General features: G+C 36.6%; 1 protein-coding gene across 4 annotated transcripts in view; it reads right to left on the reverse strand.

The window, feature by feature from the left end:
* Window positions 1-670: 670 nt before the first annotated feature.
* KLHL24 (kelch like family member 24) overlaps window positions 671-17,425 on the reverse strand; it is a 50,863-nt gene continuing 34,108 nt past the window's right edge. For 2 of the 4 annotated variants that reach the window (XM_023187487.1, XM_023187488.1), the window contains exons 5-7: window positions 14,435-14,623; window positions 13,173-13,361; window positions 707-6,100 (exon numbers count right to left, since the gene is read on the reverse strand). In XM_023187487.1, coding sequence (XP_023043255.1) covers window positions 5,900-6,100; window positions 13,173-13,361; window positions 14,435-14,623 — 579 coding nt within the window. In that variant the 3' untranslated portion in view covers window positions 707-5,899. The other 2 variants (XM_023187486.1, XM_023187489.1) reach the window with 2 other exon arrangements.

The raw sequence follows: 17,425 nt of genomic DNA on the forward strand, positions 1-17,425 counted from the left end.
GAACCAAATCATAAGAACATTAGGTTGCAAATGTTATGGGTTACCTTGTGTTAATTAAAATTTTTAGGCCAGGCACAGTGGCTCATGCCTGTAATCCCAGCACTTTGGGAGGCCAAGGCGGGCGAATCACGAGGTCAGGAGTTTGAGACCAGCCTGACCAACATGATGAAACCCTGTCTCTACTAAAAATACAAAAATTAGCCGGGCACAGTGACATGCACCTGTAGTCCCAGCTACTACAGCTATGGGAGGCTGAGGCATGAGAATCACTTGAACCTGGTAGGCGGAGATTGCAGTGACCCAAGACTGCACTACTACACTCCAGCCTAGGTGACAGAGCGAGACTCCGTCTCAAAAAAAAAAAAAAAAATATTTTTTGAATAGGGAATACTTTCGTGTGTTTCAGACTAAGAAATTGATTTTATACGTATTTATAATTATATATATACACACACACGTATGTAGTAAAGTTTCATTTTTACTTGTCCTTCAGTCACCATTTCATTTCCTCTTACACACTAACGTTTTCAGTTTCTTATTTATCCTTCCAGTTATTTTATGGACATACCAGTAAATACACACATCTATTAATATATCCAGTATTTTCCTCATCTCTTTTTTGCACAACCCCTTAAATATATTTAAAATAAAACAGAACAACAAATTTTTGGTAAACAAAATTTAATACAACCATATAGTCAAGTAATAATGGTTAAAAGACATTTTATTAGATACAACTTTTAAAAAATTAAACTATGCAAGAAGTATATTGAAACAAAACATGTAAGTATTCACGTGCTACAACTTAACTAAGAACAATGAAATACAAAGCATTCTTTTCACTATGAAGACTCTGGAGCCTCTAATTGAAAGCAAATGACCTTAGGTCTATCCTAGTTATAAAGCAGATTATACTTTTGTTCAACTCTAAAATTGTATTGTCTTAGAGCTCCAACAACTCTCAATAAAAATTTAAATAAAGAAACCATGGGGGAGGGGTGATAGGGAGGGAAGAGTAGGTGCTTTTTCAAGAAAGTTAAATGAAAAAGCCTAAAGAGGGAAAAAATTGTACATAAGTATGGAACAAAAATAAGTATACTTTTTTGACATTCGATGTAGATACTGCAAATGAATTTACACGGGTTTAATCAATGTAAGATAGATATTTGTCTGAATATTTTAAAAAGCACCTAGGTATCAAAAAATAAAAACAAAAAATATAATGAAACTCCAAACATCCAACAATCTCCCTTAACATTCTCATTCTGCCAAGCAACCACACGTTGGTGCTTATTACACAATTTAAGAAGGGGAAGTTTATTTACTCTATAGGAAACAAATATGAATCTTATCTAAGGTAAGCTTCATTTAGATTGAAAAAAAAAGTTGAAATAGCACTAGAGAACTTAAGGCACATAAACAAATTCAGGTGTAGTTATTTTGAAACCATTAAAACAAATTCTTTTCTTTGGAACAATATATAAAATAAGTTATGAATGTTGCTGTTTTTAAAAAATTTATGATGATAACCTTCAGCACTAGGAAAATTTAGTATCTAAGGCAATCACACAAATGTAAAACGTTCATATAAAACATTAAAAAATGTCTAAAGTGTCTCTGGAATTACTCATTCACACTCCTGGCTCAAATGGTTTCTGGTGCCTAGCATTAGATGTGACAATAATGACAGCTAGCTAGTCAAACCTACTGCCTTAAAGATCAACCAATTCACTCGATTCTGGTTACCTGGCATGGTGAATTTATTTAACTAAATAATGGGGTGAGGTGATGTAAACCTGGTTTTCAATAAGATGCACAACAAATTCTAATAAGGCCAAAACTCTGTTGAGGTTAACTGGTGTCTTGAGTTTACTAAAATAAAGGCAGTCCATAGGAAGCCTTGAAGAGCCATTATCTTACCCCTTGGCACCACATAAACACCAAGCCCTTCTCTCTGAAAATACAGGTCGGGCGTGGTGGCTCAAGCCTGTAATCTCAGCACTTTGGGAGGCCGAGGTGGGCGGATCACGTGGTCAGGAGTGATCCATCTCCACTAAACCCCGTCTCTACTAAAAATACAAAAAAACTAGCCGGGTGTGGTGGCATGCGTCTGTAGTCTCAGCTACTCGAGAGGCTGAGGCAGAATCCCTTGAACCTGGGAGGTGGAGGTTGCAGTCAGCTGAGATCGCACCACTGCACTCCAGCCTGGGTGACAGAGCAAGACTCCGTCCCCCCGCCCCCCAAAAAAGAAAATACAGTTTGAAGTAGATGTCTTTTCCACATATAAATCTCAAGACATAAAAGGCACACACAGTTCAACTCCTCTCTTTTCATATATGGGTTCTCACAGCAATTTAAAAAATCTATTGCCATATCCAGACAACAGGAAAAAACAAAAACAAAAACAAAAACAAAAACATACCTGGTTTGCTTATTGACAAAAGTGGTGTAATTGAACCTTTGTCTTTCCTGAGTTTCAAAAAGGCTATTTGACAGTAGAGATACATAAACAATTCATATTCACTAAGATAAAATGTTATCAGTCCACAAAACATTTTCATCTTTTTAAATATAAAATAATCAATGTTCAACTACCACCATGTGTGAAGCCCCTTTTTCCAAATTAAACTTACTCCAGAATCATGAATTGAAGATTATTCAGTTATGGCACTTTACACCCCAAACAAGCAAAAGTAACAAGTTAATACCCTCCCTGAGTATTTACATCATCTTATCACCTGGTTTAAATGGAGTAAATACCTATATTTCAATCATCTAGGAAATAAAAAGGTTACTGAAGATCCAATACGCTAGTATTTCATACCTGTGCAGTAAAGTCAGTGGGAAGATTAGAGTAGAAAAGGAGGAGGTTCTACTGTTGTAAAAATTAGACCACTTTTGTAGCTGACTCACATAGAGGAAAAACAGAAAAGGATTAAAGTTCATTAAAAACAAACAAACAAACCTGTACTTTTCTGTTCTACAAAGCATACCTTTGAATTCCCTTTCCAACTGAGGTATCACAGCTGGGTTTAGCAAACTCATCTCTTCTGACCTTGTAAAACTAAATTGTCATAAAGATTCTGATTATTCACAAGTCATCATTACTAATACTCATCATGTACTTTCAAATGTAAAAAGCTGTAGAAATGCCCAAATAAAAAAATCTTCCAGAATCGAATTTAGCATGGTCAACTAATTTTTACTTTATATGCTTTTTTTCTGATCATTGCACACTGCTAAAATTCATGGTGTTTGGTATATATGTGTGTATACAACCATACTATCTACATACATACACATGTACATATATAGATTCTAAACCAAAGGTTTATATGAGCATCACCTATCAAAAGAAAAATCTTTATGTGATGAGAGAATGAATACAATCTGACACCAATTTGGCTGATATATCCCTTTTGGTATATTAATTCTACTCTAAAATCCTTTTTATTTTATCAAGTCTAATGCTATTATTTATCAAGAATTAGTAAAGGAAGATAAATATTAAAAAATGAAAATATAAGTTGGATAACTTTAAAAATAGTTATTTAAATTTTCTAAGATTCAACATAAGTTCTTGGTGGCCTTCAATATAAATTTTAACTACTTAATTTATGTAGTTTTAAATTATGTAGAGAAAAAATTAATATTGGTATGAGGTCTGTGTTTTAAAAACATCTGTTTTTCAGGATTTCATTTCAAATTTACTATAATAAACACATGGATATTAAAATAAATGTATAACAAAAGTAAATAGTTAATACTTTTTACAATAGACAAAAATACTGGAATACAAAGTTATCTTGAAAAAGTCTTTTTTTATGTGAAGTCCTGTATTCATGAAATGGACATGATCTTACAAATACACATGAAAATAACAACTATCGTTTGTAGAATCCTCAGCATTTACAAAATACTTTTTCACACATTATCTCATTTACTGTAAAGAATTTCTGATCTAAATAATTCTATTATCTATAAGAGTATAATGCAGATGTTTACTCTAAAATTAAAGTACAAGTATCCAAACTGTACCTACATTCTTTCAACTAAGATGATACAAAATTGTTTTCTGAATTGCTGTTACCACAAAATGGTATTTTAAAATTATGATTTGAAAAATAAAAATTCCCTAACAATTTTTAAGTGTTTTAGAGTTTTCCTCAGAATGTAGATTCTAGCTAAGCATTAAAGTTTAAAAAATGTCTATTTGAAATCTCTGTATTATTCTAAGATGAGAAAACAATGTAGCTTACCAATGTCAGGCTTTTTATTTCAACCTTGGTTTTAACAGAAATCTGGTGACACTCTACATATTTGCATCATCCCTTCTGTCACAAGAAATATACAAATTGTAATGTGAAAGACAACAGTGACTGGAAGTCAACCTACAGCAGGCTACCTAGAACATCCCTAAATGTTGTAAATTATATCCATCCACCCAGAATCACAATAATCACTTATGCTGTAGTTCCTGCCATATCCATCTATTTGAATTAGAAAAAAAATTCACATTCCTCTCTGAAAACTGATAAGCTTTATAAAGTGGAGTTGAAAAATCTAGACAAAAGCAGTCTGTTGTACAGAAGCTTGAAAATGCTGATTAGTATTTTACACAATGGGGGCCAAATGAAAGACTTATCTTAAAGATGGGAACTACTGCTAAGTCTTTTCAGATAACTAATTTTAAAAGAAAAATGGACCCACTGAGATAGGTGGTCCCTGCTTTATCCTATTAAAGGTACCGTAACAGTAGAGCCTCTAAGGAATTTTAGCTGTTCACTAGAAGTTAGGATAATCAAGGAAGAGGTCCTCACCCAAAGCACCATACTAATGAGGTCAAACCCTACTGGGCTAGGGAAGAAAACCTATCCCTATTTTTCTTTTTCTTTTCTCTTGAGACAGAGTCTCACCCCGTTGCCCAGGCTAGAGTGCAGTGTGCGTTCATAGCTCATTGCAGCCTCAAACTCCTGGGCTCAAGCAATCCTCCTGCCCCAGCCTCCTGAGTAGCTGGGAGTACAGGTGTGAGTCACTGTGCCTGGCTGTCTGTCCCTGGTTTTCACAATATTGCAAAATGGGTTTCAACTGCTTTATCAAGTTAAGAAAAGAAGCTTTCTTAGAAGATTGAAGAGATGATGCATAAAAACTTTGAGAGCCATAGTGGGTCATTTTTCCTTCAATGGCCATTCCATTTTTCTCTTAGGAATTAACTTATAATTTTAATCCCCTCTGTAGGGGCACTTATTTTTCTCTCTCCTACCTAATTTCCTCCTAAAAACAAGTTAAATGTAAGACAGCAATTCTAAGAATAAAGTCACCATAGTTCAGTATTTTATGATACCTGAATTGTCATTACATTTTTATCAATTACAGAAAAAAACTCTTCAATAAAATTAATCAATCTGGATATACTTTGTTAACAACAAAGGTTTTTAAAAATGATTTTTTCTCCTAGAATGCATTCTAAGCATTAACTTCTTCAACCTAAATGATGCCTCAAGTCATGCAATTTTCTCTACATATATGACAAAATAAGGAATATACATACAGATAAACATACATAATAAGTGAAGACACCATTCACACGTTCCTAAAAGGTCTGCAGACAGACATTTCCTAATTCACATAGGCTTCTTACAAATACTTACAAAAGGTACACTCTTCAAAGGCCAAGTAACAACCACCATTACCTTTAACAAAAAAGTTTTTTTTTTCAATTATAGGAAAGGCTTTATTACAGTTTGAAAGATTGATATTTTGAGGAGAAAGGCACCAAATTATTATTTTTACTACTTTTTGCATATGGCACAAAGGAGATATGTGAAGTTCCCACTCTAGAGTTTTTAAAACCTCCCATCTTGGATTGGTGTGGCTTCTTCGGTGAGGTATCCTGGCTTCAGAGTTTAAAACATTTCTCATTGTATCTATGAATAGTCACACAGCCATGATAGGACACTGGCCTGGGCATTGCAGCTACCCCTGTGATGATACTTGTTGCGGGATCATAACAGAGAATAGTGTCTGTGGCTTCTCCATTTTCCCGTCTTCCACCCAGGATATATATTTTACCATTACACACAGACATACCACAGTTTTCCTGTTTAACCAAATACACAAACAAAAAATTAACCATTGAAGATAAAGGATTTGGTAACAAACAGAAAAGCAAAATAATGCTTTAACACAGTCAAAAAAAGGGAGACATGATACAAGCTAAGGTCCTCTGGCCCAACTCTGTTCTGTGTGTGAGTGCTGGATAAGTTTGCATGAATGAAATGAATGTCAAGATAGATGATATGTCAGTCGTAGCCATAATAAATAACGAGATCATGTCCTTTGTAGGGATGTGGATGGAGCTGGAGGCCATCATCCTTAGCAAACTAACACAGGAACAGAAAACCAGATACTGCATGTTCTCACTTATAAGTGGGAGCCAAATGATGAGAATACAGGGACACATGGAGGGGAACAAAACACACTAGGGCCTTTCAGAGGGTGGAGGGTGGAAGAGGATCAGGAAAATAACTAATGTGTACCAGGGCTTAATAACTGGGTGATGAAACAATCTGTACAACAAACCCCCATGACACAGTGTATCTATGTAACAAACCTGCACTTGTGCCCCTGAACTTAAAAGTTAAAAAAAAAAAAAAAAAAGATTTTATGTTAGTAATTGGGGCCAAGATGTGGGAGGTAGGATGTGGACTGATAAAAGGGTTTTAACTTAATGGTAGTTAAGCAAAAGCATCTTTAAAGAGCCTGGCTTGCTTCTCCTATTACAGGAAGGTTATTATAGAAAGTGGCAGTTACATGACCAAGGAGTAGGAACAATATTCATTATATGGGATTACCCACAAATTGAATGAATGAATGAGGAAAAAATTTATAACTAAGTTAATGAAACACTGTTATTAGGAGCCCTGGCTGGGCCATATAAATGTCTCAAATAACATCTTACAGTTAACTTTCCACACAATGGGATTCTAAGCTAAATTTTATTTTTCTCTGTCAATAATACAGTTACTATATGAAACGAATATTCTTGCAAGGATGAGAGTGATTCTTCAAAAACAAAACCTGGCTGGGCATAATGGCTCATGCCTGTAATCCCAGCACTTTGGGAGGCCGAGGCAGGTGGATCACTTGAGGTCAAGAGGTCGAGACCAGTATGGTCAACACAGTGAAACATCATCTCTACTAAAAATACAAAAAATTAGCTGTACGTCGTGGGGGGTGCTTGTAATCCCTGCTACTCGGGAGGCTGAGGCAGGAGAATTGCTTGAACCTGGGAGGCGGAAGTTGCAGTGAGCCGAGGTTGCACCACTGCACTCCAGTCTGGGTGACAAGAGCGAAACTTCATCTCAAAAAACAAACAAACAAAAAACCCTACATTAACAACTGACTCACTCTTACATGGATCTAATTATACTGCAGGCCAGATAGTCTTCCATTTCCAATTAAATTTTCCCTTTAATTCAGAAAGTTACTGCATCTTATTATCCTGGTTCCACATAACCAACAATGAAATAGGTTCTACCAATGAGTTCAATAAGCATTTTTACTTGGCCAAATTTGCTGTATATAAATTTTGCTCTCATAGAAGAAATTAAATCTTCGTGGCTTTATATAATAGGATACTATCTTTAGGTCTGAAGGAATTTGTGAGTACTTAAAAATGCCTCTATTAGAATTTACAGACACCCAGAACGACTTAGCTCATTATCACATAGTGAAAGACACTTTTGTTGAGAATACCACCCCCCCATGAATTGCACCAATTAGGGAACAAACTCTAATATTTTTCATTTAAAGCACAATGAGCTCTTTCTATAAGTTCTTAAAGTTCTGAATATAATAAAGACAAACAAAAACCTTAGTTTTCAGGTACAAGGTAGTTCCCACTATTGAACCTTATAGTTATTTTGATGATGATTCTAAAACAATATATAATTACATGGTTTGGTAATTAGTATTATTTCAGATAATAATGCTCAGAATTAAATAAAGCAAACAACCTTGAAACCAAGTATTCATATCAGGAAATTACATCTATCTGATGTAATAGTGTATTCCATGCTAGTAAAATACCATTTACTCTATGTGTTTGTTTATACACAGGAAAAATGATTTATCAATAAAGTTTTACTTTTTTTAAAGACTGAAATGAAACATGATCCTAACATTGCAAAAAAAACCAAAAAAACAAAAAAAAAAACCCTCTCCTTGTTATTTTTGAATGCTTAAGTGTTAAAATGTCAACAATAGACAAAAAGAATCAGATTTCTTTTCATTTAATTGTTCTAATCTTTAATGATATTTTAAATACCTGGTCTCCTGAAGAGAGAGAAAAAAAGTCTTCATCATTGACTTTTTTTAAAAAAAAAATCCCACAGTTTTTTTTAAAGGATGTTCCTGACAGGAAAGCAAAATATGTTTCGAATAATAAATTGTGTTTTTAGGAATTACGCAAAGTCAAAAGAGGCATGGAAATGGTGAAGGACAAACAAATAAATAGGCTGGGTCCATTAGGACTGTAAAAAATAAAGACCTCATTTTTTTCAGCTCTTTTTTGCATTTAATATTCTAAGTACTTTTCGCTTTGGGAGGCCAAGGCGGGCGGATCACAAGGTCAGGAAATCGAGACCATCCTGGCTAACACAGTGAAACCCCGTCTCTACTAAAAATACAAAAAATTAGCCAGGCGTGGTGGCGGGTGCCTGTAGTCCCAGCCACTCGAGAGGCTGAGGCAGGAGAATGGCGTGAACCCGGAAGGTGGAACTTGCAGTGAGCTGAGATCGCGCCACTGCACTCCAGCCTGGGCAACAGAGCGAGACTCCGCTTCAAAAAAATAAATAAATAAATAAAAAATTCTAAGCATTTTTAAAAGCAACAGTATTGGGTTCATTTAACTGTATACAATGAAATTAGTTTCATTTATCCTTTTTCATTGGTTAGCATTAAAAGGGTAAACAACCACTTACACATGGCTCAAAAATTACCTATCAATAACACGTGCATAAGGCCAGGCGTGGTGGCTGTCGCCTGTAATCCCAGCATTTTGGGAGGCCAAGGCAGGCAGATCACCTGAAGTCAAGAGTTCAAGACCTGCCTGACCAATATGACAAAACCCTGTGTCCACTAAAACTACAAAAATTAGCCGGGTGTGGTGACATGGGCCTGTAATCCCAGCTGCTTGGGAGACTGAGACAGGAGAATCGCTTGAACCCGGGAGGCAGAGGTTGCAGTAAGCCGAGATCACATCAGTGTGCACAGATGTATTTAGTAGCATTGGTGGTAAGAATAAACAGAGGAGAGAAAATAATCCCCTAAATCCCAGTACTAGATTTGAACTTCAATGATTTGTCTTCGTTAGCCTTAATATACTTCTGATCCAAATGTTTATTTTAAGTTTCTAAAGTCAATGAATGTTGTTTAATTAGAGAAAATGTGCCATGTGTGTCCTATTATTATTTTTTTCTCAGTTTTATCTCAATAACCTAGTTAAAAAACATTCATGCATACCCTGCAATATGCTACATACTGGCAATTATCTTCCTAAACTGTTATTGTTTTATACAATATAGCAAAGTTCTGAATAAATGGTAATTCTTCTTCTTTTTTCTTTATTTAAAAAAAAACTTTTTTTGAGACAGGGTCTCACTCTGTCACCCAGGCTGGTCCCTAACTCTTGGCCTCAGGTGATCCTCCTGCCTCAGCTTCCCGGGGTGCTGGGATTACATGCATGAGCCACTGCACCCAGCTTGAGCAGTAATTTTTTTTTTTTTTTTGAGACGGAGTCTCGCTCTGTCTCCCAGGCTGGAGTGCAGTGGCACGATCTCCACTCACTGCAAGCTCCGTCGCCTCCCGGATTCACACCATTCTCCTGCCTCAGCCTCCCGAGAAGCTGGGACTACAGGCGCCCGCCACCACGCCTGGCTCATTTTTTTGTATTTTTAGTAGAGACAGGGTTTCACCACATTCGCCAGGATGGTTTCGATCTCCTGACCTCGTGATCTGCCTGCCTTGGCCTCCCAAAGTGCTGGGATTACAGGCGTGAGCCACTGCACCCGGCAGAGCAGTAATTCTTAATAAAAATGCATTATTCTTTACAATCTTCACTGAAATAAACCAATAAAAAGCAGCTTTGATTTTTTAAAAATTAGAAATAAGTCTCAATACTTGACCACATGAGGATTCGCATGCAAGTAGGGTACACTGTTGCCTCTATAGGGCTGGAGAATGGTTTTCCAAGGGAGGTCCCTGAGCTGGAGAAATGTGATTTATTTTTACTTAGATGTGATATGAGAGGGAAAAAAGGGAATACTCATTCTGTACCATGAAGCTGAAGTGCCTATTTGTCCCTTTCATTAACTGGGGCAATTTTACTCCATATATATTACTAATTGGAGACTATACCTCAATGCCAACAACTTTAGAAAAATGGTTTATTCACTATCCTTATAAACTATGCTGTACCTCTAATGCATCTTGCAAATAATATTATCTTAAAATTAAGTCTTTCTGGTACTTCCTCATTTGTTTACTTATTCAATATATATATTTACTATACACAAATAAATGCAAGATACATACAAGATGAGTTAGAATAGTGTCCTCAAGAAGACTAAATTCCAGTATAGGAAATAAACATTTATACCCATAAGGGAATATACAATTGCCATAAGAGGTGTGAGTGCTTTAACAGATCAGAAAGCAAAAAAGATCCATTCTGCCCAAGTTAAACTCTGTTGTACTGAAGTGGTCCTTGAAAGATGAGTAGAATTACAAGTAGAGAAGGTAAAAAAGGCATTACAGGCTAAGACGACAGCATGAACCAAGGCAAGAACATTTATGATCTGTTTAGAGACTACAAATGACAGATACTTAAAGTACCTGAGGTAAAGTTATAGAATGTGAAGCTGAAAGGTCAAATGAAGGTCAGGCAACAGAAGGTCTAGAATGAAGTGGTAAAAGTTTTGGATTTTATTTAATAGGCTTCCAATAAAAGAAGAGACAATAAGTAGATTTATTGAAAAATAATAGGCTGGCCACGGTGGCTCATGCCTGTAATCCCAGCACTTTGGGAGGCCAAGGCAGGTGGATCACAGGGTCAGGAGTTTGAGACCAGCCTGGTCAACATAGTGAAACCCCATTTCTACTAAAAGCACATAAAATTAGCTGGGCTTGGTGGTGGGTGCCTGTAATTCCAGGTACTCAGGAGGCTGAGGCAAGAGAATCACTTGAAACCAGGAGGTAGAGGTTGCAGTGAGCGGAGATCGCGCCGTTGCACACCAGCCTGGGCGACAAGAGTGAAACTCCGTCTCAAAAAAAAAAAGAAAAGAAAGCAAAGAAAGAAAGAAAGAAAGAAAAGAAAAGAAAAGAAAAGAAAGAAAGAAAGAAAGAAAGAAAGAAAGAAAGAAAGAAAGAAAGAAAGAAAGAAAGAAAATTGATGGCAAAATGAGCTAGAGAGACAAGATACTAGAGAACGGAGAACTAATTAGAGTATTTTTGTTTGTTTAGGTAAAAATTGGTAAGAACTTGAACAAAAGTAGAAACAACAGGAATGGAAAAAATAGAAGAACTGATAGGCTAGATTAACTCAATTTAAGAGAAGAAAAAGATAATCTAATAAATTAAGTTTCTAGGTTATTTGGAAATACAGAAAAAGTAGGTTTGGGGAAGAGGGTAAGTTCTATTTGAAATTTAAAGTCTTGAAATACCCATGTAAAATATCAAATAGGCAGTTAGAAATTTGAGTTTGGAACACAGGAGAGAGGCTTTGATGGTGATAAAGACTTGGAAGTCATCAGTGCTGAGTAGTAAATGAGGTAATTCAGGAAAGAGTATAAACTGGGAAGAGGACAGAGGACAGGCTCAAGGAACATCCATATTTAAGGACCAGGTAGAAAAACAAGAGAGTATGAATGAGAGTGATGAGATTATTAGCAGTGACCTTTAAGAGTACATCTCTAGAGTGGTATGTGTAGAGCCAGATTTTCAGCATCAGACCCAGCAATTTTGGGGGTGGAAGGCAAAAGAGCCATGAATCAAAAGGCGGGGAAAAGGCCTTTTGGGAGGTGGCGGTGTGGGTAAGGAGTAGGGCTCCAGGTAGAATATACGGATGAAAGAAAGCTGAGCACAGCCATTTCCTTTATAACAGAAATAGCAGATTTCCCAGCCTCTAACCAAAGAAGCAACCAGTTTGGGAACATTTCTTCTCTTCTGAAATATGAAAGAGAGGGGATAAATACTGGAGTAGGAGTGTGAAAAAAAAAAAAAAAAAAAAAAAACAGAACAGCCCAAGTGCAACAGATACTTCTCCATGGGATGGTAAAAAGGAAGTTATTTCAATAAAACAATTCCTTGGAAGGAGTTCAAAACAGGTTACCATATGCTTTATGTGGAGTTTTAAAAAACATATAAAATAATTCAAGCAAACATGAAATATTTTATTTCACTTATTTATTTACTTTTTTGAGACGTAGTCTCGCTCTGTTGCCCAGGCTGGAGTGCAGTGGCATGATCTCGGCTCACTGCAACCTCTGCCTCCCAGGTTCAAGTGATTCTCCCGCCTCAGCCTCCTGAGCAGCTGGGATTACAGGCATGTGCCACCACGCCCAGCTAATTTTTAATTTATTTTATTTTATTTTTTTTGAGACCGAGTTTTACTCTTGTTGCCCAGGCTGGACTGCAATGGCATGATCTCGGCTCACTGCAACCTCCGCCTCCCGGGTTCAAGCAATTCTCCTGCCTCAGCCTCCCGAGTAGCTAGGATTACAGGTATGCGCCACCACGCCCAGCTAATTTTGTATTTTTAGAAGAGACAGGGTTTCTCCATGTTGGTCAGGCTGGTCTCGAACTCCCGACCTCAGGTGATCTGCCCGCCTCAGCCTCCCAAAGTGCCGGGATTACAGGCATGAGACACAGTGCGCGGCCATAATTTCTTATTTTTTAGTAGAGATGGGGTTTCACCATGTTAGCCAGGCTGGTCTTGCTCCTGACCTCAAGTGATCCATCTGCCTCGGCCTCCCAAAATGCTGGGATTACAGGCATGAGCCACCATGCCCGGCCTGAAACATTTTAAAATTTAAATTCCAGTGTATTAATAATGATTATGTACTTGGTCCCTCTTAGATTTATTTTTCTTTTGTACTGCTTTATGTTATTACCTGACGGCTGAATGTATTCTGTACGTGCATCCAGTAATCTTCAACTGGATCATAACAGTATATTGCCTTGGTCAGTCCACCGGCAACATAGATCAGATTGTTTAGGGATACAGCTGTTATACACCTCTTGGCAATTGGGATAGCTGCACGAAGTAGCCAAGAATTGGTTTCTGGATCATAAGATTGAACCTAATGACATATAAAAATATATAATTAAAATTTCTAAACAAAAATGGAAATGTACTTAATAAAGAGTCTACCAATACCTACAAACATTATTTAAAATAAAATCCTATTAATTCAGAGAATTAAGAGAGGTTAGCCTGATAGTGAAATGTCTGAATTATGAACATTCTCAAATAAAATGAAAATTTATTACTATCAAGCAGAATAGAGTACCAAACACACAGAGATTGTTTCTAGAATGAATGGCCATCAGGTTTGTCAATTAAATTAACAGTATAAATTTTTTTACAATCGTGTTATGTAGGATAACTATGCCTCATACCTGAATATAACTTCTTAATGGTTTTAGGGAGTCCTTTCTTCAAAAGAAAACAAGTAAACCTCAATTCAGTCAGTATGCTCTGAACTATCACAAATTCTGAATTAATACATTCTAAATAAGTAACATTTGATCACATTATTTTAAACTGAATTTAGAAAAAGAATGAATAGATTGACAACATTTAGTTAACATTGCTAAACCAACTAGGCATTAGATGCTTTTTTCCAGAATAAACATTTCCTGAGATGTCAGGATAGCACGTATTCTTTTGTCCCAGGAGTTTACTGAATCGGAGCAACTTTGAACCATCCTCTATTTACACTATGGAGGTTTCCTTTCCTTTTCTTTTTTCTGAAAAATAATTCGAAAGAATGTAGAAAATGACCCAGTTGGAAGCAGTATATTTACCGTGTCTTACCATTTGCTAATTCACTTCCCAACTGTGTTGTGTAAATAGTTTTTAGATTCTGTAGATGATAGCAAAGGTTCAGAACAATTTATTCAGTACAAAATCTCTACACAGACCGTCTCATTTCAAAAAGATTGGATCACATTTGTAAGAGCAAATTGTTAGATATACTAGAGTCTCACTTTAGCAACCCAGAATTCAATGTTTTTCTCCAAAAGTATATAGTACCAGAAATTTTTAAATAGACCCCTCACACTAAGTGACCTGGCTACCTACTTGATAAGCCTTCTGTATTTCCCTTCTTGTACTTATCATTGGTAATTTCTTTAAAAGTGCATGGCTTACCTTATCAGAACAAGTATTATCATCAGGTCCTCCACCAATCACAAACAGTTTGCCTACACAGCTAGTCACTGCAGGAGAGCTCACTGCTTCCTTAAGGGGAGCAACTTCAGTCCATCGATTTGAAAAGGAATCATAACATTCTACGCTGCTAAGTCTGTTTTGCCCATCATAGCCTCCAACAACATATACCTATATGTAAAATACACATGGAAAAATCTTAATTATCAAAAGTCTGAATTTTGAAGTAGTTGGTTAAAGAATTAAGGGATCTCTTCTCTTTAAAATGCTAAATAAATATAATTGCAATATATTTAGCTCAGAGTTTCTGAGCTTTTTTAAAAATCATCATCCCCCTACCACCATCACAATCCATGGAGCCTTTTTAGGTATTTTATTCCTAATAGTCTTCCCTCTATAAAATTTTAATGCCACCAATAAATTGTATATCAATTTACCTTAATTATGTATATCTGTGCTTTATACATGAAAGAGTACATGTTTATTTTTTCACCTTCTAAGAACCAATCTTTGCCCCCTTGGGGGTAATATTGCTCACACTGCGAATTGTACAATTTAGCTTAAATATTCACACTTACGGGTAATGAAATATATGATTATTATAAAGTATTAAAGCTCTGAAACTAAAATATTAGGAAAAAATTACTAGACATGACAGTGCTGAAGGCAGGCCTATCTTTTAGCCCCTACAATATCTAGAAAAGTACTTGACACATAATGAACTCTAAAGTTCACAGAGCTTTTATGTACATTTTCTTTTCACAAATACAAGAAGGGTAGGGCAAATTAATATCTTTATATGACAGGTGAACCAATCAGTAAGATATTTATTAAATGGTTTATATGCAAAGTATCCATTAAGCATCATGGTTTATATAGGGAACTTTTAACCTAACAAAGCTCTCCAGCAGCTTAACATCCACATTTCTCTCTCTCTCTTTTCTCTTTTTGGAAATGGGTCTCATTCTGTTGCTCAGGCTGGAGTGCAGTGGTATGATCACAGCTCACTACTGCCTCAACCTCCCAGGTTTAAGTAATCCTTTCACCTCAGCTTCCCAAGTAGCTGAAACCACAGGTGTGTATCACCACACCCTACTGACTTATTTTTATTTTTCACAGAGACAGGGTCTCCCTCTGTTGCCCAGGCTGGTCACTAACTCTTGGCCTCAAGCCATTCTCCCACCCTCAAGCAATCCTCCTGCCTCGGCCTCCCAAAGTGTTGGGATTACAGGAGTGAGCCATCACACCCAGCTCACATCTCTCTTAATGGACTGTCCTCATTAACTCTTCCCTCCATAGCTAATTAACTGCTAAGTCCCACTGAGTCTTCTTCCGCAGCATCTTTCACATCTACCCCTTCCTTTACGTTTCCCGCTGCCATCACCCACTTGAGGGTCCACAACACTTCATACCTCTCAAATAACCTCCTGGCCTCCATGCTTGTTCTCTCTAAACCACAGATTATTCTTTCTAAAACACTTTATCAATTCCTCTTAATATTTCAACAATGAATGTCTAAGGGTCAAGGGCAAACTTCATACCTTGTCATTCAAATTTGTCTACAATTTATCTTTGTGTGCCCCCAAATTTCCACAGTACTCAATGCCACTTATATCATGCATTTCTCACATTATGTTAAAATAATCTGTTGGTGAGTTTGTGTCCCCAACACCACTCAGCTCCACAGGTTAAGTAATTTACAAAAGCTATATGGAGTATATGCACAGCTATATGGAGTATGGAACCTGTGGCACGATGTAGCAATTAAGGACACAGGCTTTGGTCACCAGCTTTGCCATCTAATGTAAGGGCAATTTTTCTACCCTTTTGGAGACTCAAATTTATTTCCTCAATTTTATAATTTTTTTTTTGAGACGGAGTTTCGCTCTTGTTGCCTAGGCTTGAGTGCAATGGTGTGATCTCGGCTCACTGCAACGTCCACCTCCTGGCTTCAAGTGATTCTCCTGTCTCGGCCTCCTGAGTAGCTGGGATTACAGGTACCTGCCACCATGCTCGGCTATATTTCCTCAATTTTAAAATGAAGACAATAATAGTATGTATCACATGGCATAATTTTGAAGATTAAACTTTAATACATACTCCTAAATGTGTAAATTAAAATATAATACATGCCATGAACATCAAGATAAAATGCCTCTAGATCAAGAAAAGTCTGAATTTTTGCCTCTGCTTTCTCATTTTTTGTGTAATCTTGGGAAGTGACTTAATCTCTTTGGGGTTATTTATAAGATGACCAAGTTACATGAAATATTCTCCATTATTCCATCATCCTTTCCTACTCTAAGATTTTTTTCTTTTTTCTTTTTTTTTTTTTGACAGAGTCTCACTCTGTCGCAGGGCTGGAGTACAGCGGTGCGGCTCACTGCAACCTCTGACTCCCAGGTTTAAGTGATTCTGCCCCAGCTTCCTGAAGAGCTGGGATTATAGGTGCCCATCACTATGCCCAGCTAATTTTTTGTATTTTTGTAGAAACAGGGTTTCACCATGTTGACCAGGCTGGTCTTGAACTCCTAACCTTGTGATTCACCTGCCTTGGCCTCCCAAAGTGCTGGGATTACAGGTGTGAGCCACCACACCCAGTAATTTTTTATTCTTTCTTGAGGATTGCAGCCTAAGACACACTTCTAAGTTACCTTAGGGAGTGCTCCCCTAAGATTCTACATTCTAAACCATCCCAGGTTTCCTTAAACTGAGTATTTATAAATTTAAGTATGTTTTATAAGGTTGAATTAAATCTATATTGTAATTTTAGCAAAATGGCTTCCATGAATTGAGCACTTGCTGTGTAGGATAGGAATGATTCCTTTATTGATTTAGTGCTTCTAAGCTTTGGGTATCTTCAACTCAAGTACACTATTTTGTCAAATAAATTTGAGTTTACCAATACATACATGGTTTTTGAGACATCAATACTTTTCATTTGCCTTTGTATGTCCAAACTAAATAATTATA

The sequence above is a fragment of the Piliocolobus tephrosceles genome, chromosome 2 (genome assembly GCF_002776525.5).
Source record: "Piliocolobus tephrosceles isolate RC106 chromosome 2, ASM277652v3, whole genome shotgun sequence".
NCBI classification, from domain to species: Eukaryota; Metazoa; Chordata; class Mammalia; order Primates; family Cercopithecidae; genus Piliocolobus; species Piliocolobus tephrosceles.